At 39.1% G+C, this 23,395-nt stretch overlaps 2 protein-coding genes across 2 annotated transcripts; one reads left to right on the top strand and one right to left on the bottom strand.

Annotated features, from left to right (window-relative positions):
- Window positions 1-11,089: 11,089 nt before the first annotated feature.
- LOC128016083 (vesicular inhibitory amino acid transporter-like) lies at window positions 11,090-15,226 on the top strand. The gene is made up of 2 exons (XM_052600460.1): window positions 11,090-11,965; window positions 12,770-15,226. The coding sequence occupies exons 1-2, from the start codon at window positions 11,573-11,575 to the stop codon at window positions 13,955-13,957; spliced, it is 1,581 nt and encodes a 526-aa protein (XP_052456420.1). The 5' UTR covers window positions 11,090-11,572; the 3' UTR covers window positions 13,958-15,226.
- A 2,103-nt stretch (window positions 15,227-17,329) lies between these two features.
- Window positions 17,330-22,730, bottom strand: LOC128016084 (aurora kinase C-like). Its single transcript, XM_052600461.1, has 9 exons — window positions 22,474-22,730; window positions 22,152-22,220; window positions 21,368-21,623; window positions 21,259-21,292; window positions 20,742-20,933; window positions 19,214-19,352; window positions 18,978-19,126; window positions 18,664-18,838; window positions 17,330-18,518 (listed from the first exon to the last, which is right to left on the bottom strand). The coding sequence occupies exons 2-9, from the start codon at window positions 22,215-22,217 to the stop codon at window positions 18,348-18,350; spliced, it is 1,182 nt and encodes a 393-aa protein (XP_052456421.1). The 5' UTR covers window positions 22,218-22,220; window positions 22,474-22,730; the 3' UTR covers window positions 17,330-18,347.
- Window positions 22,731-23,395: the final 665 nt, after the last annotated feature.

The raw sequence follows: 23,395 nt of genomic DNA on the forward strand, positions 1-23,395 counted from the left end.
TCTCTCTCTCCCTCTCTCTCTCTCTCTCTCTGTCTCTCTATCTCTCTTTCTCTGTCTCTCCTCTCTCTCTCTCGCACAGAAGTCATCCTCCGCTGAGGTCCAAAGCTAAATAGATAACCATGGCAACCAATTTGCAGTAATATCAATAATAGTGTGTATTAGAGGCCACTGAAATTATCTGTGTTTTGCCTTTTCATGCTGGAGCTGAACAATCCGCCGCCGCTGACTCTCTCTCTCTCTCTCTCTCTCTCTCTCTCTCATAGGAGAGTGAGACAGCTGGAGTTAATGTTTTTCTGAATATTTTAAGATTTTTCCACAGTCACTGTTACGGCCTTAACCTTATGTGATTTGAATCAAAGTCTTAAGTTTTGTCTGTGTGTTTGTGTGTGTGTGTGTGTGTGTGTGCTTCTGTCTCTCTCTCTCTCTCTCTCTGTCTGTATGTGTGTGTGTGTGTCACACACTGATTCTGCTCTTCTGCTTGATTTAACATCACACTGAGCAGTTTATTTCAGCTGTGCTGCAGAATTCCACCAAAAGTCTCACTTCAGGGGGTGGAAACCTGAACCAGATACTGATTCTGATGTACAACACACACACACACACGCACGGTCAGAAACACACACACACTCACTCACACACACACACACACACACACACACACACACAAAAACACGTGTATAAACTTGTTAAATAATCTAAACCAACAACATGTATGTTAGACCCTATACCATCTAAGCTCCTAAAAGAGGTGCTTCCAGAAGTCATAGATCCTCTTCTGACTATTATTAATTCCTCATTGTTATTAGGATATGTCCCCAAAACCTTCAAACTGGCTGTTATTAAGCCTCTCATCAAAAAACACAACTTGACCCCAGAGAACTAGTTAATTATAGACCAATCTCGAATCTCCCTTTTCTGTCCACTTTTCTGTTTCACTAAAGGTGGTATTCTCACAATTATATTTCTTCTTAGAGAATAATGGTATATGTGAGGATTTCCAGTCAGGATTTAGACCGTATCATAGTACTGAAACTGCTCTCCTTAGAGTTACAAATGATCTGCTCTTATCATCTGATCGTGGGTGTATCTCTCTATTAGTTTTATTGGATCTTAGTGCTGCGTTCGACACTATTGACCACAATGTTCTTTTAAATAGACTAGAATGCTTTGTTGGCATTAATGGAAGTGCATTAGCATTTAAATCTTACTTATATGACCGCCATCAGTCCGTAGCAGTGAATGAAGATGTATCATATCGATCACAAGTGCAGTATGGAGTACCTCAAGGCTCAGTACTAGGGCCGCTACTCTTCACGCTTTATATGTTACCCTTGGGAGATATCATCAGGAAACATGGTGTTAGCTTTCACTGTTATGCTGATGATACGCAGCTCTATATTTCTTCTGCCCAGCGAAACATACCAATTTGAAAAACTAAAGGAATGCATAGTCGATATAGAAAAAAAACTGGATGACGAGTCATTTCTTACTGCTAAATTCTGAAAAAAAAACAGAGGTGTTAATCATAGGACCTAAAAACTCTGATGTAATAACCTAGAACGCGGTCTAAGACGCCAGCTAGTCCAAAATGCAGCAGCAAGAGTTCTTACTAGAACCAGGAAGTATGACCATATTAGCCCGGTCCTGTCCACACTGCACTGGCTCCCTATCAAACATCGTATAGATTTTAAATTATTGCTTATTACTTATAAAGCCCTGAACGGTTTAGCACCTCAGTATTTGAATGAGCTCCTTTTACATTATACTCCTCTACGTCCGCTACGTTCTCAAAACTCAGGCAATTTGTTAATACCTAGAATATCAAAATCAACTGCGGGCGGCAGATCCTTTTCCTATTTGGCTCCTAAACTCTGGAATAACCTACCTAACATTGTTCGGGAGGCAGACACACTCTTGCAGTTTAAATCTAGATTAAAGACCCATCTCTTTAACCTGGCTTACACATAACATACTAATATGCTTTTAATATCCAAATCCGTTAAAGGATTTTTAGGCTGCATTAATTCGGTAAACTTGAACCGGAAACACTTCACATAACACCATACTTGCTACATCATTAGAAGAATGGCATCTACACTAATATTTGTCTGTTTCTCTCTTATTCCGAGGTCACCGTAGCCACCAGATCCAGTCTGTGTCCAGATCAGAGGGTCACTGCAGTCACCCGGATCCAGTACGTATCCAGACCAGATGGTGGATCAGCACCTAGAAAGGACCTCTACATCCCTGAAAGACAGCGGAGACCAGGACAACTAGAGCCCAGATACAGATCCCCTGTAAAGACCTTGTCTCAGAGGACCACCAGGACAAGACCACAGGAAACAGATGATTCTTCTGCACAATCTGACTTTGCTGCAGTCTGGAATTGAACTACTGGTTTCGTCTGGTCAGAGGAGAACTGACCCCCCAACTGAGCCTGGTTTCTCCCAAGGTTTTTTTCTCCATTCTGTCACCGATGGAGTTTCGGTTCCTTGCCGCTGTCGCCTCTGGCTTGCTTAGTTGTGGTCACTTCATCTACAACGATATCATTATCTTGATTGTAAATAAATGCACAGACACTATTTAAACTGAACAGAGATGACATCACTGAATTCAATGATGAACTGCCTTTCACTATCATTCTGCATTATTGACACACTGTTTTCCTAATGAATGTTGTTCAGTTGCTTTGACGCAATGTATTTTGTTATAGTGCTATATAAATAAAGGTGACTTGACTTGACATGCACACACACACACACACACACACTCAGGCACACACACACACAGACAGACACACACACACACACACACACACTCAGACAGACAGCAGAGCTATTTAAGCTGCTTCTTTCTCTGACTGAATTGCAGCTGTAGCAGCAGATAAAAATGGCACCTTTCAAAAGTGATTATCTTCTGTGGTAGGTGTGAGGAGTTGAGACATGATAACAGTGTGTGTGTGTGTGTGTGTGTGTGTGTGTGTGCTTTCCTGACACTCCAAAGTCACAATTATCCCTCCATTACTGCTACAACACACAGAGAGCAAGACGGACAAAAGGACTGATCAAAAATGAAAATCACTTAGTCTTTTACAATTTAACAGATATTTACATAGAAAACAGCTGTTTGAAATTGTAATAATATATCAACATTTTTACAGTATTTCTGAACAAATATGTGCAGTGAAGACGAGAGACTTCTTTCAAAAATATTTAAAAATCATAACATAATGTCTAGTGTATCAAACATAACCAATATTAGGACTAGCTATATTTCCACATTAAAACATCCATTCAAACACAGAAATAGCAGAGGCAGTCTTATGAAACACCACATTTCAGAAGCTGCAGTGCTAAAGCGTATTATTCGCATTTATATGGTTTTCATGTAACCGAGCACATGATTGAGGGCTCCGTCAACAATGTCAGATAAAGGGGAAAAGACAAATGGACCATTTCCACAGCAAACAAAATGAATAGTCTTTGATTTTACAGCCTCCTGTGAGGAGACGAGATAATGGAACATGCTAAACTAAAAGGCATCCCTACAGGAAATGTACAGCTCTGTTTGCTTTTCTACAGCGATGTGCACCAGTTAGAGCCGCGTGGCATTGTATTACACAGCTTTGTGATGCAGAAAAGAGGAGAATGACAGCGTTCACTTTTACATCGCTATTTATTTTCTGAAGAAAGAAAGCAGGCAGAAAAAAGCGAGATCGGTCATACTGACCTCATGCTATTAAAGCACTCTGTGCTGGATGTCTGCGGTCATGAAGAGCTGACGCAGGCGACGCACGCTTGACCTCAGAGCGAGACCTGTGAAAGGAAGCGGGTGTTTTAAAGGGCAGATGGACCGCGGGGTGGACCCCCGATGAACCTCTGCCAACAGAGACGCCAGAAAGGGCTCGTATCATGAGCAGTCTGCGTTTACTGCATCTATTGAGGCGCTACACATCAGGCTTCCATACACTGCTGAGTTACGTCTGCGCAGACTTCAGTGTAAAGATTTAATGCCAGCCAGACTAAATTATGCCTGCTCTGACCCAGCTCAGCCGCTCACTCTCAGAAAAAAAAGGTACAAAAGCTTGAGAGTGTATCAAAGTATGCAGTTTACATATAAATGCATTTATGTGAGCAGCATTAAACAATGAGAGCCTTTATGCCACTTCTGCAGTGTAAATTTGTCATCAGCCTAAGTTTCAGATCTCAAAATTAATTTGGTCGAAAGACATCCTTTCGCAAAGGCAGCTTCGTGCCGGCTCAAAATTCAAAGACGTAATGAAGCATAAAAGCCGCTCTGACCCACCTCTGCCCTAATATCAACGCATACAGTTGTTTGTGCCATGTAAATGCATTTATGCCACCTCTGAGCAGCATTAAAAATCTGTGTAAAGACACCTAAATGTCACTTCAGAAGCGCCTGTGTGCAGTGTAAAGAAGAGCCTTTACTGAAACCAAAGTGTAATGTGACTTCTGACATCATATGGAGGATGTTTTCACACATTTCTGATAGGGCTATTAAACAGCACTAGATCCATACAGCTATCACTGGTCTGAAGTGTTTCGTTCACACATGGGTCAATAGGAGAGAAAAGCTCACAGTGCCGCCTCAGGTGCTCTGATCAAACACAAGTGTGCTGTTTACTGATGGACTGAGCAGGGACGCGTTTACTGATGCCCTCGGGTCTGACCATCGCCTTTGACCCTCTCTATGAGCCCAGCACCGGTCAGTTACAGAAAAAGACCCTTGAGAAAACCATGAACCCACTCATGCTCCTCTAACATTGTGACATGAATTATGTTCATGTTCAGATGCAAAAGGTTCATATGACTTTCCTTAACATTCATAATTTGAATCTCTCCAAAGGTTTTACTTGAATTATAGAATAGAAAAGAAAACTGGGACTTCTAATAATAGACATGCACATTCTATAGCCAATGAAACAGAATAAGTTTAACCCTTTGATGCATGATGGACAAATCTTTAAAAACTTCTAAGTTTTAAAATATCATTTCTAAATTGGATCTTTGTTACCTTCATTTCAATTCATTTTACAAACACTAGAATAAATTTGACTGTACACCTTCTAATCACACTGCAAAGGGTGCTCGGTATCTTTGTCTTGTTTTCCAGATTTTAAAATCAACATGCATTTGCCTAAGAAGCAAAATGTTGATTGTTTTCTGAAAAAAATTATCAAATGATGAGAGTTTATGATTAAAACAAGAGCAAATATCTGTCAATGGATTCAGAAACATCAACTTCATACAAAGGTTCATTCAACTTCATTCAATCCTCACTGACAGATATTTGTTCTTTTTTTAATCATAAGCTGGCTTCATTTTGATTGATTTCTCATAAAACTCAACTTAATAATATAATAATTTTGCATTTACAGCAAATGTATCTTGATTTAAGGATGTTTAGATGTTTGTAATGGAAGATAAGTCAAAAATACTGAGGTTGGATCATTTAATGCCACAGCTTTAAGAGTTTAAGACTTTCTTAAACTTGAACTTAAACTTGAGTCTTGATTTGTGGAAGAGTGGATTATGTCTTTAAAACCCACAGAAAACCTATGTTTAAACCCTGTGTAACTCACACCTTTAAAAAGGACAGAAAATGTGTAAATTACTATTTTAAGAAAAATAAAAATGAACTCTTTTTGTCTTTGTTGTTTAATGATTTCCGCATCAAAAGGTTACTACTTAAGTAAATGTTACATGTATTTAATTTCCACAGAAGGTGTGGAGACTGCAGGACAGTTATTTCTCTATAGATCAATAAAGAATCATGTGCAGAGACTGTATTCATGAACACAGACTATTGTGTGTCTGCTCGCTTCTGTAAATTGACAATCAACAGAGCTCTTTTTTACTCCTGCTCGGTCCAATTAAAATCAAAGAAAGCGTGTGCGATGACGTCACGACGCGCCGCGGCTCTGAATATTAATGAGGCTCTCAGAGATCGCTGATCGCATCTTTCATATTTCGTGAGATTTTATTTATGCGAACGTTTTATTTATGCAGCTCAGTGGTTTCAGACGAAAACGCATTTACATCTCATTTGAATGAAGGACTGTTATTAAAAGCAGGTGGTCTGCATCTAGATGGGTGCTCGCATTTGTGTTGTAATGACTGTAATTATTGATGTTTCAATTGGACCTTCACTCGTGGACAGTTTGGGTTTTAGTCCAGGAGAAAAAATAAGAAGTGAGCAAAACCAGTCTTTCCTGTTTAAACAGTCGATTCGATTTCAATTCTGTTTGCTCAGATGAAGTGAACAGCTCGAGTTTTCCACACAGCTCCAGATCCGCCTTAGCATTGATTTCTAAACATGTGTTGTTTTGTTTAACAGGACAAAACTGTCCCATGTGGAAAAAGGAGTAGTTTCTCTTCATTTATTCATGAACCCAGAGACTGAAGCGCTCAGTGAAACACAAACTCCTTTGGTTTTATCAATTGCATTTGATTTATATTTAAAGTTATGCATTTGGCAGATGCTTTGAATCAAAGCTTTTAGCCTATATATGTTAAACCTTACCAGAATATAATCTACCTCAATATATACAGAAATCATTGTGTTTACCATTTACAATGAGCACACACACACACACACACACACACACACACACACACACAGTCTATGTATCAGTCTATAAAGGCTGATAGCCGCGGCTGTAAGAAGCATATAATGGAAACAGATTGCTGTGTTGATTGTGTAGGCCTCGGGCTCTCCATCCCAGAGGAGCACTGCCCGTTTACACTGTGTTCAAAGGAGAGGGCTAAAAGGCAATTACAATGTTAATGTGTCCTGGCGGGGGGGAACAAGGAGAGGAAATCCACAAGGTGATGGAGTGAGTCAGGAACGCTAGAAATACTGCCGTCTGGAGTGCCAGAGGAAAACACAAGAGCAGCAATCAACAAGGAAAGACACACGTATGAATATATGCTCTTGTCTCTGACATGTTCAAAGAGAGGGACTGAAGTGTGTGTGTGTGTGTGTGTGTGTGTGTGTGTGTGTGTGTGTGTGTGTGTGAGAGAGAGAGAGCTGTTCATTCTCTGCTCCAGCAGGGTTAATATAACCCACATCTCTCCTGGGATCTCATAATAGGCCATTAAACAGGCGCATTAGGATAAATGAAAAGGCTTTTAAGTGGTTACCACAAGGCCACCTGGATTTCACTCTCACATGTTTGTGTGTGTGTGTGTGTGTGTGTGTTTATGGCTAAAAGGGACACATTTATTTGAGTTATGGGATGTGATTTTTCTGTTTTTGTTTTTAGACTTTCAACACGCTTCTGCCTCAGTGAATTATGATCTGCAGGTTTATTTCAGAATGTTAGATGGCCAAAACATACATATAAATCATGCTAATACAGTGAAATAAATGTTTCTATTGTTCAAACACATCCTGGCAAGGTTCTGATATGAAAAACGTTCTTCTAGTAATTTTAAGTTACCTGGTCTTTAATCATGTTCTCAAAACGACCGCACAAAAACATTATTTACATTGTTCATGGAGTTTCATTTCTGTTTTTTTTTTTGTTTTTTTTAAATGTTACTTGTTTCAGAACATTCAGAGAACATCCAAAAGTAACATTTCCATAATGTTCTGGAGGGAAAAACCCACACAAAATGGAATGTTCCTTTGAATAATGGAATGGAATTTAAAGAACATTCCAAAATAATGTTTTTAAATGTTTACAAAATGTTCTTAGAACACATTTTTGTTACAAAGCAATCAAAGTCAAAAATATATCTCTATTTAGGTGAACCTGTGTGAATGAACTAAACTTTTCAAGCTAAGTTTTTGTTCTTAATATTCATTTGAAAGTCTAATAGAAATAAACATCAGGGGCCATCACACGTGTGTTTCTGGTTTCTGAGTCTCGGCATCTAGTGACTCCACTTATAAAACACACATATCTGTTCAGATAGCGGCTGATCAGCACAATGATGTACTTGGGATTGTGATGCTAATAGTAATGGATTCGGAGAGGAGCCAATGCGCGTGATTGGCTAATTCCGCTGCGCCACGGCCCCCAGAGACACACATGTCTTTTCAGTTTGGCTCTCTAACTGAAGTGTGTTATGTGTTATTTTCTGCCTCGCTGAGCCACAGAAGAGGCTTCATGCGGAGGAGATCATACCACATCTGAAACATAAGGATAAAATAGTCCTCGCTCTCATTTAAAATACAATGCAAAGCATATAATCACTTTGAAAAATAAAGGATCTTTATTGCCATTGATGGTTCCATGAAGAACCTTTAACATCCATGGAATTTTTCCATTCCGGTTCTAGAGGGGAAAATGTTCTTCAGATTAAATTAATGGTTCTTTTATGAAAAACAATCAACTGAAGAACAGTCTCTGAAGTATATGCAATTCTCTGAAATGTGTTTGCACAATGTACTGTTTCTGGCAGCTATACTGCGCATGTCTGTAGACCAATCCTAATATTTAAGAAGTTAAAGCTTTGGGAAAGTCATCAGATGCACTTCTTGATATGACATTGAGCTCAGTTGGTCTGCAGAGAAGGATAAGCCTCATTACTCTGCGTCCCTTCTGTGCAGCATCAGTGTTTAGTGTGGAGCTAATTAATGATCTGTCTCTATATAGCAGCAGAAGAAGAGGGAATCGCTCCACTACACTAGTTCTGCTCAGTGAAGTGTGTAATGAGAAAAAGGACTGAATGAAGCAGGCGCAGGGACAAAGGATAGGTCAGACCAAATCCTTTTGTTTCAGCACTCCGGCATCCAGCGTGACAACACAAACAGACAGACAGAATCATGACACTGCTGCTCTTCAACAATAGCTTGAGATCACCTTGCGGAGCGAGATAGCATTGAATCACTGACAAACACAGCAGTGCGACACACCTGACTGATCCCGGATCAGTGTCCCGGGGGACAGATGGAGGATTATGTGCGGAGAGGCTCCTGGGAGAAGCATCCTGACCTCTTATTGCCCTCCATGATTTTTCTGAAGGGTAATAAAACGAATGAGAGACGTGCCATCACATTCACTATGCCAAAATATACCTGAAATGCTGTCTTTGAATTTGACCAAAAACACATAATTCACCCACAGTGAATGCAAGAGAGGAGAATGGGAAAGATATCATGATGGTTATATGGTTGTGGAGGTGAGGAAAATCAATTTGAGTGATTTAACAGATCCTGAACAGGTTTAGCAAATCTAGTCTTAATAAATCTGTTTCTTCATAATGATCAAAGTCGAGAAAAAGATGTCCGATTGCATGATGGGGGTATTTATTATATCTTATATTGTATAACATTGACCAGGATAAGTCACCACATTGCTTATAAATTATAATTCTTATCGTCACTCTTATTTTTACCATCGTTTTTGTTTTCTCTACAATTATACGTTTTTATTTGATTATTTACTTAATTATTTCTTTGTGTGTTTTTATTTTTATATAACTTAGTATTAACCTCAAACGCGCTGAATGAAGCCCGCGTGCGTCTGTTCTTGTCCTGATTGTGTTCCCGCGGATCTGCGCGCGCCTGATAACGCAACACCGATTAACCCTTCCGCTCCCACCGGGAACCCGAGGCCGAGCACAGCCTGCGGGAAACAGAACATCTCCGGGGGAAAGAAAACCACTGATATGACAGATTAGATATGGCGAATACAGGCAGCGCGAATTATATGCCTATACAATGTAAGCATAATGTAGACTATGAATAAATTAGAAATACATTTATTAGGCCTAATGAAAAAAAATCTAAATTAGCATCACATTTACAGAATTTTTATTTTACCCAATGAGATATTATATTAATGAAACATTTAGATCCAGTAAAATTGGCCGTTTTCCGAATTTGTCAAAGTGTTTCTTTATTCACAGAGTATTAAATAATAATTACGATATTTATTTACATAATTTCGTTTGATTGTTCTAATCACGTCAACATAGCCTACGATCGCCCGATAAAGTTTCAATAAATTCGTTACGTAATAAATGTTACTATTTTTCTCTCTCTATATATATATATAGCCTACAAGCGAATAGAAATAATTTTGATTATTCGTTTACATTTAAGCTTGGCAGGACATGACATCTAATATATTTGTAATCATGCCAACATTTATTTGAAAAAACAAAACAAAGAACTCCCTAGGTTTATTTCTTTAACGCACGAGTATCATTGTCTTGATTACCGATTAATGTAGAATATGAATACACGAAATGTTACTGCGCATATTTTCCAGAACCGAGGATTTTATGGAAGCCTTTTCCTCTATATTTTCTAGTGAATAATTCGATCCGGATGAACTCTGTAATGTGCTCATATAGGCCTAAATGATTTTATAAAGCGTCCGGTTGTTTGTAGGAATCCACAGATCGATCAGAACTACGCGTTTATAAATATACATGAATATGATGAAATTCCATCAGTGAAAAAAAGAGACTGTCGCTTAAAAACGTTTTTTTTTTAATCATCTTCATTCACTTTAAAAAGAGTCCGAGAACATGAAGCAGATCAACAGCCCAATGCACAATATTTCTGCACCCAGACAGATAATCCATGAGAAATATCCTCGATATTTATAATAAAAAAATTTTTTTACAAAACGCAACACTTGAAATAACGTAATATAAATCTAAACCAATAATATCTCATTCAAATCAGCGACGCATTTTTTTTGCTCATTCCCTCGTCAAATGAAGGAAGATTTTAAATCCGTTCAAAAGAGTATTCCATCACCAACTCCAGGGTGGCACGGTTCCTCTTGTTGAAAATGAGTGCTAAACCTTCATCTGAAGCAATAAAAACTGTAGAGTTCAAGATGCACAGTAAAACACAACAAGAATATTTCTAGAACACTTGTAGTGTCCATGTAAGACCTCGTACGATGCGTGGAGATGGTTTATATATTCGTAAAGTTATGCAACATAAGAGACCCCGGATGCCATTGGGTGTTGTGACCAAGAATATTGGGCATAATGAGAGTGGAGAGGAGGATGGGGTCCTGCAAGCACCTCCCCTAGAAATGCAGCAAATCTTTACCCAGTTTTTTGTCGGTGCGGAGTAGCGCGCGCACTCGGAGCCGGAGACGCGCGCGCGGCATTGGCAGGCTGACAGTGACACGTGCCTCTCTCTCAACACCCCCGAGCTCCCGTGGACCGCATTGGCATCAGCGACGGCCACTGAATCGCAGGATTCGACGCCGTGCCACGGATACAGAGAACGGAAAAATCCGCGAGCGCTCTCCTTTACGCACCGGACATTAAACTTGGTCTCGCCTGGGAAGCGCGCATCAGAGTCCGGAGAAAAAAGAGAGAGGAGCTGGCGAACAGGATGCAGGTGCCAGGCATCATCTACGTCTGAAAGTGACATGAACCACGGAATAAGCAAAAACACCAGGCGTGATTTCAGTCACAAGTGGAGATAACGAACACGCGTCACCACGAGAGTCAGTTCTCTTCTCGCTCCGTTGATGCGCAGACAAAGAACTCCGGTCGCACGCTAAATTCGATATATCCAGAAAAACATTTGTAGAGGTATTTGAACACGAGTCTCATTTAGGAGAGCAATCATGGCTACGGTAATTAGAAGCAAGATCTCTAACAAGCTGTCCAACGCGGCCACCACGGTCACCAATAAGTCTCAGGCGAAGGTGAGTGGGATGTTCGCCAGACTGGGCTTCCAGGCCGCCACCGACGAGGAGGCTTTGGGCTTCGTCGACTGCGATGATCTGGACTATGACCACAGGCAGGGGCTTCAAATGGACATCGTTAAAAGCGAGCAAATGGGTGGAGAGGGCGGCGAGGAAACGGGGGGCGAGGGGGACAGTCATTACCAGAGGGATGGAACGGGTCCGCCGCCCTCCGCGTCCAAAGACGGAGGACTCTGCTCTGAATTAGGCAGCCCGGACAAGCCAAGAATCACTGCTTGGGAGGCAGGATGGAACGTGACCAATGCGATCCAGGTGAGGAGGCATTACGCGTCATGGCGATGCATGTAGATATAAATAATCACATTCAAAGTTTTTAGTATTAATCAATATGGAAATGTTACGTGAAAACGCTTTCCAAATTATATACATACACACACGCGTTTTTTAAAGGGTTAGTCCTCTGTGAAGCAAAACGTTTCTTTAATGGCGTAGATTTTTCTTGAGCTGGTGTCGCGTCACGGGGGATCTGATTGATATTAAAGGACCTTTATCAACGAGTTGAGCTTTAGAAAACAACATTCAACCAGTCCATTCAATATGCATTTCTATACTGAGGTTTGCATGTGTTTTTTTGACGTGCGTATAATGTCCCCATTACAATTTACGATTGAAAAACCGTTCCAAAATGTTGGCTAAAAAATAACTTTTGGATAATGGAAAAAAAACGCATACTTAAACAATAAAACCTCATATACTAAATCGTGCGCAATTGCAGCTATTAATATCAAGAGTGACGTCAGTGACGTGACTCCCTGCCCATTTGATTCATCCTGATGACGACACAATGAGGTGAGCGTGACTTTGCTCACAGCAAATGGAATGTCGGACTGAATTCAGCTGCATTTCTAATGCTCCATCACACCTGCAGTGAATGTAGAAGCTGATGATGGCGCATTCCCTCAACAGAGCCCCACAGAACCTTTCAAGTTCACAAGTCCATAAAAAAACAAAAACGTGACACCAAAAACACTAAGACCATTATTGGTATAACTGTCTAGAATAGAACAGAATGCATGGGTGAATTGAGTAAATGTGTGTTCTGTTATATCTCCCCAGGGCATGTTTGTTCTCGGGTTACCCTACGCCATTCTCCACGGAGGATATCTCGGACTCTTCCTCATTATATTCGCTGCTGTCGTGTGCTGCTACACGGGGAAAATCCTCATCGCTTGCCTCTACGAAGAAAACGAAGACGGCCAGTTGGTACGAGTGAGAGACTCGTATGTGGATATTGCTAACGCATGCTGCGCGCCACGCTTCCCCGCACTGGGAGGTCACATCGTCAACGTAGCTCAAATCATCGAGTTGGTCATGACCTGCATTTTATACGTCGTGGTGAGCGGAAACCTGATGTACAACAGCTTCCCCAACTTCCCCGTGTCCCAGAGGTCTTGGGCCATCATCGCCACCGTTGGTCTTCTGCCCTGCGCCTTCCTCAAGAACCTCAAAGCTGTGTCCAAGTTCAGCTTGCTCTGCACCCTCGCGCACTTCGTCATCAACATCCTAGTGATCGCCTACTGTCTGTCCAGGGCGCGAGACTGGGCCTGGGACAAGGTGAAGTTCTACATCGACGTCAAGAAGTTCCCCATCTCCATCGGCATCATCGTCTTCAGCTACACCTCCCAGATCTTCCTGCCTTCGCTGGAGGGGAACATGCAGAAGCCCAGCGAGTTCCACTGCATGATGAACTGGACTCACATCGCTGCCTGCATCCTCAAAGGCCTGTTCGCCCTGGTGGCTTATTTGACGTGGGCCGACGAAACCAAGGAGGTGATCACCGACAACCTCCCATCTGGCATCAGAGCCGTCGTTAACCTCTTCTTGGTGTCCAAGGCGCTGCTTTCGTACCCGCTGCCGTTCTTCGCCGCCGTGGAGGTCCTAGAAAAGACTTTCTTCCAAGACGGAGGGCGTGCGTTTTTCCCGGATTGCTACGGGGGCGACGGGCGTCTCAAATCATGGGGTCTTTCGCTCCGCTGTGCACTAGTTGTGTTCACTATGCTCATGGCTATTTATGTGCCACACTTCGCGCTCCTCATGGGTCTGACGGGCAGCCTGACGGGCGCGGGTCTGTGCTTTCTCCTCCCCAGCTTATTCCATCTCAAGTTGTTGTGGAGAAAGCTCTTGTGGCATCAGGTCTTCTTCGACGTCGCCATATTTGTGATCGGGGGTATATGCAGTATTTCCGGCTTCATCCATTCCGTCGAGGGCCTGATCGAGGCGTACAAATACAACCTGTCCGATTAGTCTGCAAAATGACCAGTGTTTTTTTTTTTTTTTTTTGGTGATAAGTGTTATGCATCCCACATATTGATAACCAAACCGATAAGTTTCCCCCAGAGAAGATAAATAAAATATAAAAGCATTTAACCCAGGATCATTTAAATCTGAGCTTAACACACAATAAATAAATCAGTGCAAATGCAAATCTTTACTCATGAGAAATGCCTTGGACAGCAGCGCGTTACACAAATAGATACCAGAGCAAATCTATATTTTTGTTGTTAAGTGAGAAAATGGTTTATAAGTGAATTTATTTGGGCTTTGATTTGGCCCGACTCCACAGGAATCGAGGAAGAAACCATTTCATTGCATCCGAGTGCAAGACTGAGCAAAGCAAAGCAATGCTGTGAGAGAGGAAACCTCCTCTGTACGATCTGCAATACACGCTAAAGAACAAGAACACCAACGCCATGGCAATAAACACAATGGAATACGTTTCAAATAAATTAATGGGTTTTCCTTAATTCGAGATGGGGACACATTTAATTCTTGATTATTATCGTTTGCATTTACTAAACCAAAACGGAGCACAAGATAGAAAATAATAATAATAATAATAATGGCAGCATACTGGACGGTGAATAGAAGTATTTATCTATGCATTTTGATCGTATGATGTCCATGCAGTATTAGAGATATTCAGAAGAGAACAAGGGTTTTATTCACACGTTGCGTTTCAATTGCTCTTTGTCAGAAAACATACAAAGAGACACGTATTTTTACAAGACATCGAATAACGAACAAGAAAGAGTCGCTGGACGTGAAGACAGTGAAAAGGAAAACGAAATTCCAGAAAAAATGATGGAAATTTAAAAATCCACCAACTCAAATAACTAAATTTTGAGCAAAGCGTTGTTTATCGGGTATCAAATGTCGTGATTTAAAACTATTAATAATGTTCATGTTCCCCTCGGTGAGATTTATTATAACGTCGTTGGATCGAAATCAAGGGACTTGCATAAGACATTTTTTTCATTTTGTGCAATCCAATGGGTGCTGTGGAAATGTTATAAAACCGTGTGTGTTGTGTTATTGTGGTTTAAAAGATGGAATGTATATCACAAAATCGTTATCATATATCGTGAAAATGAATATACTGAAGAATAAAGAAACGCGTGAAATTATATTGTAAAACTGTTTGTTTTGGTTTTGTGTGATATGGAAGAAGAAAAAAATGAAACCCGTGCTTCTTTTTCCTTTCAAAAGAGAATAAATCTACAAAACAATAAATCAGTCGAGTCCAGCTCTCAGAGATTTATTTAAAGACAGCACATCCATCATAAACAGGGGTTCACATATTAAACCACATCACATGTACAATTATTGTTGTTAAATGGGCAAATGCATTTTCAAGAATCCTATTTTCTTATAATTCCTGAAATAGACAAATAAACTGCTACTGCTGATCGAAAATAGGCAGTTTTAATTCAGTATTACAATCTGAAAAATAATGACCGCAGTTAATAAATGCATTACATGTTGTATTTATTAAATAAATGATAATGCAAAAAGTAAATGCAACTTGTCATTCGTGTTTCATACGGAGCAACAGCCAATAACAGAATGAAGTGAACTCAAACAGAAAATGTGCGACAGATTTTTGCTCTCGGCTCTGATTCCGCAGAAAACAACATGCGAACACACAGTCTGACATCTGGACGCAGTGCTTCTACGTTACTGGGGCTAATATGGAATAAATAAATAAAAAAAGAAAGACAATACAGAGATGCAGAGATTTCTTATGGTTTGTGTGCGTGCGCGCGCCTTAACAAAAGAAAAAAAATCAAACCGTGTCGACAGTAAAAATCTATAGGAAGAAATGTGTGTGTATATATATATATATATAATGGATAAGATATTTCAAAAAGATTATTTACACAATATTGTAGTTTTGTAGATTTTATATATGCACAGAATAATTATGGATGACAATGTTTCGCATCATCATTGTCTGAGGATTATTTTTAGACTGTTTCAATATTAACGTAACGAACTCGTGTGGAAAATTTTGGCAAATGTCGTTCGTGGTGTTCGTGGTGCATGATGGGAATTCGAGTTCAACCAGAGGAGCCATTTTCTCTTTACTGGACCCCGCGATGCCTGAGAGACTGAGCTAATGGCGCCACCTGGAGGAAACATGAAATATTGCCGAAAACCATACGAGAGTGCTGTACAGAAACACTTTTAGCATTTCACAGGGTTCTGGAACTACAGCCGCTATAATGGACCGTTTGAGTTTCAAAACGAAGATCTTTGGGTTCATAAAGAGAGGCATCTAAACATTTACGTTAACGGTTTTATTCACATGGACTGCAATGCTAATGTGTTGTTAACCGTGTCTCACAACAAAAAAAATGTCAGATTATAATACCATTTTGTTAAAAGATTGTTTGCGATTGACAAAACGAACGGAAATTAAATAAATCTGTATTTACTCACCCTCATTGTCGCTCCAACAGTGTCAATTAACACAATTGGGAGAGATAAATAGCACAATGTCCTGAGTTTAAAGTCCCCATGAACGAAAGCCTATCATACTTTAAGTAAACACTATAAAATAAAGCATTAATAGAAATTCACGAAGTTATTCGCTGAGAATCCGAGTTTAAAATCGCACGCGTGCAGATTTAAATTTACAAACGTCAACGGTCACTTCGTTTGGCGCGAATTTTGAATATGCGAAAGCGCCAACCACTGTTGACAACTTAGCAGTTTTGTTGCTAATTTATCAACTTTTCAGACTACCCTAGCAACTTTTTTTCCCCAAAAACACATAGCAACAAATTTAGCTTAAAAAAAGGCAACTTTTTAAAGTGACTCAAATTATAAGAAGCCACATATTTTCTTCTAAATTACATGGGGAAACCACTGAACAGCTAGCAAGCCAAGCAACACCAATCTGGAGAGAGATGGAGAAAGACGCCTAACAGTACAAACATCAAATGTGCATTAAGTTGCTAGTTCCATTTGGTCAATAATATATGCACATTTATGATAAAATGACATCATAACGTCATTGAACAAATCAATCTGCCTTTAGCAACTTCCCCAATTAGTTGGCAACACTGGCACCAATGAGATTCGATTGAAAGAAAAACTTCTGTTTGCGAAGCATCAGCTCCTTTGCCATTCCTTCTTCTGTGGTGGGTTATAAACAGTTAACAAGTCAGTATTTAACTAGTGATAAAAACCAATATCTGTATGCACCATGTATGTACTGTACATGTGTAAGAACTGACAATAAAGCAGACTTGACAATTTAAAACATAAACTGATAATTGAGTATTATCAAAATATCCATTATTTAATATAAAAATAAAAAAGGACATTCAGCTATATATTTTATCTTAAAGAAATTTATTCCCATACACAAAAAGTGAAATACATTAAGTTTTATATTGAGATCCTCAAAAGTTATAATAAAAGAACATTTCTGGTTTCATTCACATTTATACTGTTTCATCATTCTGTTGCTCCGTGGAGCTCCTGTCACTAAAACAAATTCCTCGTATGTGTAAACATACAATAAAGCTCATTCTGATTCGGATTCAAGTAATGGTTAAAACTTTACAATCTGTGTCTTTATTACATATTTACAAATGCATGTAAATTGTAGCGTGTTAACAGCAGTGTTGGGAAAGTTACTTTTAAAAGTAGTGCATTACAATATTGCGTTACTTCCTTAAAGTAACTAATTGCGTTACTTAGTTAATTTGTATTAAAAGTAATGCATTACATTACTTTTTGCATTACTTTTAAATATGGGCTGGGCTTACATTTATTATTGTAAAAAGTTATATTTTTGGCAAAGGTAAAAGCCCTTTCGCAACAAAATCCTCAGATCGTAGGAAATGTAAATTCAAGTCTGTACAGTAGAACACAGAAGAAGAAAGTTCAGCAATAAATGTTAGTTTATCTTGTGTCATTTTTGCTTGTTACTATGGTTGAATTGGATCAAAAGTCAGCAGCAAATTGGTTAATATAATGTTATTAAATACAAAAAGGTTTTCTTTGACTCATATTCCGAGTTGCTTTTAACTGTTATTATTAATTTTGAAGAAAACTAAATTAAAATTTTCTTTTTGTGTGCGAGATGAATTAATGCATGTTTACATTTATTCTAAAACTAAAAGTAACATCTTACTCCCGATTTCACTCAAAAAGTGGACTTTACAAGTTACTTGATAAAAGTAATCCAATTACGTAACTCGAGTAACTTGTAATGAGTTACCCCCAACACTGGTTAACAATAAAACACAAAAAACAACATACAAATCATAAAGTTATTCCCAAGAGCGGTAGCAAAGATCAGACGCATTACTGCCACATGAGTCTGTTTTGTTGAGTCTGGTCCTCAGCTGCTGGTTGGCGTGCGAGGGGTTGGTTTCTTGGAGGAGTTCTCCAGCACCCATGGGTGCTCCAAGACGCTCTGGATGGGGAGCCGGTGCATGGGGTTGTGCTTCAGCAGTCTGCCGATCAGGTCTCGGCTGCCCTCGCTCACGTGAGCCGGATACGTGAACTCAACCTGGAGAGAAACAGACATGGGACGTGTGAACACCTGAATCAATCGAGACAGCAGTGAAAGCCTACGAGACATGATCACACATTCACATCAGACAGACTCAGGATTATGTGCAAAGCTAGTGGAAGTTTATGACGATTTCACTTACTCTAGAAATCTTGCGGTACGTTTCGTCATGGCTCTTTGTTTCGAAAGGTGGGTGGCCAACCAGAAACTCATAGCAGAGCACTCCTAGACTCCACAGATCCACTTTCTCGTCATGCGTTTTGCCTTCAATCATCTCTGGAGGAAGATAGTCCAGCGTACCGCACAGCGTCGACCTCCTGACAGACACATGATAAAACACACATTGACCATACACCAACACCCAAATACTGACAATATGCTGCACTTCAATGATAAATGAAACAAACACTGGCATGAACACCACCAAAGTTATGATTATTCAAGTAGAGGACTGACCTGGAGGAGGGTGTGTGGACGGACCATCCGAAGTCTGCGATCTTCAGCTCTCCGTTGGCCCCCAGCAGGAGGTTTTCAGGTTTGATGTCTCTGTGAATCACGTTCTTTGAGTGACAGTAGCTCAGAGCATCTGCAAGCTCCATTATATACTGCAAGCAGACATTATTACGAGATGTTATCAGTCTAAATGTGTTAATCATGATCATTCAAACACACAGCGCTCAGTGGTTTCTGACCGTGGCACTCCGCTGGTCATCGAACGTCCCGCAGCGCTGGAGCTCTCCATACAGCTCTCCTTTAGGAGCGAACTCCAGGATCAGATAAACACGTGCCGCGTCGTGGAAATAACCGTAGAGACGCAGGATATTGGGATGTCTGAAAGGAGACAGCGAGTTCACTTCACAACACACACAGATCTCACTTTCTGAACGCATGTGCTCCAACAAAGCAAAACATTTAGATAAAGCATATTTATTCTTTTTGGCCAAACGTCGTTGCAGCTGAATACCATTAACAAAAAAATCAGTAAAAGTAAAAACTTTTCAGTAGAAAAGTTTAGATGGTATTTTTTCCTTTTCATCTTGCCTCTGTATGATGCATAGGCTGCTTTGTTTACAGCGGTAACCAAGGAAACACTTTAAGCTCCACCTGCTGGCAGAGAGTGGATCTGCGTCTCGTTCAGCTCGTCTGCTGTTTCGCTTTCAAACAGATATTTGTATGTAGTTTCACAAAACTGAAGTCAAACCATCCTGTTTTTGCTTCAAATTTAAACTAATTTAGATTAAAAACTGCTCCTGTTGAACACATGTAGCATTTTTGTTGATTAAAATTCAGTGGTTGCCTCTCATTTTAAAATGGAAAGAGCACAGACAAAGCCTTATTTTGTTTATATGATAAGATTTTTCTTTTATTTGTGTCACTTATTTGATTTGGAACTTGTTTTAAAAGTTCAATTTAGTTTTGTTATTTACATTATTATTTAAATTGTCATTTAGCAGATGATTATATCCAAAGCGACTTAAAAACGAAGACAATAGAAACAACCAAAATCAACAAAAGAGAAATAATATGCAAGTGCTTTTGAAGTATAATATTATGGTGTTATATTTCAATTTCACAAAGAAACGTGCAGCATTTCATCCAAGCAATAATAAAAGGAATTTTAAATGTATAATTTGTCTTAAATATCATTTTGTAAAAAAAAAAAAAAAAAAAAACTGAATCGAATCAAATCATGAGTTAAGTGAATCGTTAAATCCCTAAAAATCAGCAGCCTAAAACATTTACATTGTGGTATTTTTGTTAAAAAGGTTGAACATTTAAAACAAAATTAAACAGTCAGTAATGAAATGAAGAAAAAATAAGCGAATTAAAGTAAATACAACCAAAAAAAAACGTAAAATATAATCTAAATGTAAAATAGCACTGCATAGTTTTCTTCTAAAAAAAACAAAAAAAAAAACAGATTAATTCTTAAGTTACAAAAGTTACTCAGGGAAGATCAATAAATTATTTTTCTCTTTTGTTCTCTAACATTAATGACAGACAGAAACAGGTTTATTAGGCTGCGGTCATGTTAAGACCAAACCCAAATTAGTTTTCTTTTTTTACCGTTCACATTCACAAAACCGACTGGTTACGAGGATTCTGACATAATTTAGTGCGTTTGAACCAACTCTACTCAGCGCTGAAGTTAGCAAATGCTCCTAGATTCAGTTCGATGAGAAACGAGTCTAAGGAGTGATAAAAGCATGCAGCTGGTACCGGAGATGTGACTGGATCTCCACTTCTCTCCGCAGCTGGTGCTCCACTCCAGCTTTCTCCAGCTGAGTTTTGAACAGGACTTTGAGTGCCAGGATGAACTTGGTCTGACGTTCCCTGGCCAGATACACACTCCCAAACTTGCCTTTGCCCAGAGCTCTTCCGATGTCGAAATTCTCCAAACTCCACGCTTTCCTAGAGAACAGACACATTATAATTATAATTCCCATCAGCCGTCGCCTGTGATTTCATGCTCCAACTCAGACGCGTTTTTGGAAATAGAGCTTCTATTCTATCTAGAGCAAAGATATGGACTGCATTTGAAATTGATAGTTTAATAAAATAATCACTTAAATGTATTCCAAGTGTTTTCTTTCCACTAGTCTGGAAGATGACATGTTATGGAAGCAAAATAGACCAAAAAATGTTTCTCCCTCATATTAAAGTGGCTTTGAGGTGCACTTTTAAGTGTGAATACTTGAATTAACATGATAGAAAATCTAAACTGTAAATGACTTACTTGGCATTACTGGATGTTCCAGCGGAAGGAGTTTCTGGAGAGCAACAGAAAGAGTGATTATGATGTTCTCAGAGTGAAGTAGTGTTATAAGATCAGAAGAGGCTCTTACGCTGGAGTCTGTTCTGTTTGCTGGGTTCAGGAGATTTCGTTCCCTGAGGTTTGCTCTGTGTTGGTGTTTGGAGTGGCTCTGGATTGAGGTTCTGGTCTCCGGGACGTGTGTGTTTCACAGGAACAGAGACTCCGATGGGCTTGCGCTGGATGCGCTGCGGTCCGTGTGCTGAGCCGAGAACACGCGTGTTCGACGTCAACACGGGCTTCTGAGCGCTCTGGGTCACCGGAACTCTCTTGGGTCCACCGGCAGAAACCTGCAGAACAGGAACACAACATACATGCATCAAAAACAGCTACATGCATGCGTTTCAGAAAGATAAAGATAACTATACTACAGATGAGTCTGGATAAGACAATACACCATTTACTCTCAGTAAACACAGATCTGAACGTGATATTTAACATTCCCTGAATCTAAATACAGAGAGAAGAAATGGAAAGAGGAAAGCTAGGAGTATTAATATACAAAGCCACTTTAACCAAGATGAAACTAAAATAAAATCTTAAAATTAAATTTAAAAAAAAGGCGAAAACAACTGTTTAAAGAAAACTTTTTAATTATTTTGACAGCTAGACAATTGCAAAAAATACAAAATAAAAATATAACACTTTTCTTTTATCATTTTTTTATTATAAACGTGTAATCTGACGGCACAGAAAATAGTATATTAAATATAATAATATTTAAATATTAAAATTTTGATTTTGGTTAATAGACGATTGCAATATGTTGACATCTGGAGAATAAACACACAAGTTTATAACCATATCGTCTCAAATACCTTCTCGTTCTCAGGAGGTTGGATCTTCAGGCCTTTGCTCGATTTGTTTCTTGCAGCAGTTTCCATATTCTGAGTTTAAACGACATAATATTTGATTAAATATAATAAACGCATTTCACACACACAGAGACACACAAAACACCTTCACCACATTATTAACTAAACTACAATAACATTCAGACTAATAAAGAACAAATGTAAGGATTGAGGCCCTGACGCACGACGGCACCCGTTCAGAATAACGTTCCCATCGAAACGCATGTTGATAACTCAAATCTATTTACATTTATTCATTTAGCAGATCAAATTTAAAACAACGAACCTTTTAAAATGAAAAGCTTTAAATAAATGAAAGTGTCAATAATGAAGCGTTTAGTCGTTTCCACAGCAGAAATCCTCCTCAAATCCGACGGAAACACGACGATTTCCACCTCGCCGTTTTAATAACCTGTAACCATTCGATAAACCAGCCGTGTGTGCGTTTTAATGATGAAAAAAAACAATAATAATATATATGTATTTATTTCTGTTGATTCCTGAAGAGGATGAAGCGCTCCTCCTCAGCGGCAGCGGAACTGGCCTGTTTAATTTCAAATATCCCACTTTTAAATACCTTTAAAAATTATCTGATTTTTGATTGGTCAGATGGAGCTGCAAACTGGAATCCTATTGGTTGCTGGAGAATTCGTCATGTGACGCAAGCGAAGCCGGGAATAAAAAGCATAGTTGGAGGGCGGAAATGAGCAGTAGGTGGCGCTAAAGATCATCACACACAACTGAGTCTTTATTATATCATATTTATACTCTATAAAGTGACCATCAGATCAGTGTAGCCATAACTACTATAACTAGATTCAGGAGCGTGAGCCAAAAATTAATGTTGCACTGTATCCAAATATATTACATTAAAATATATGACATTTACAAATTAATATTAAATGTAATTTTTAAAAATCACCGTTCAAAAGTTGAAAACAAGTATATATATATCTTCTGCTCATCAAGGCTGCATTTATTTTATCAAAAAAAAAAAAAAAAAAAGCAATTTAAAATGCTTTAAATATCATTTATTTATCTGTATTTTCAGCTTCCTCCAGTCTTCAGTGTCACATGATCTTCAGAAATCAGAATAATATGATGATTTATCAGTGCTGGAAACATTTTTGAAGGGTTAATACCTTTCTGGAATCTTCAATACTTTTGCAAGATTTTTTGATGAATGAAAAGTTAAAAAAAGAGGAGTA

Source organism: Carassius gibelio, chromosome A6, assembly GCF_023724105.1.
Source record: "Carassius gibelio isolate Cgi1373 ecotype wild population from Czech Republic chromosome A6, carGib1.2-hapl.c, whole genome shotgun sequence".
In the NCBI taxonomy this organism is placed as follows: domain Eukaryota; kingdom Metazoa; phylum Chordata; class Actinopteri; order Cypriniformes; family Cyprinidae; genus Carassius; species Carassius gibelio.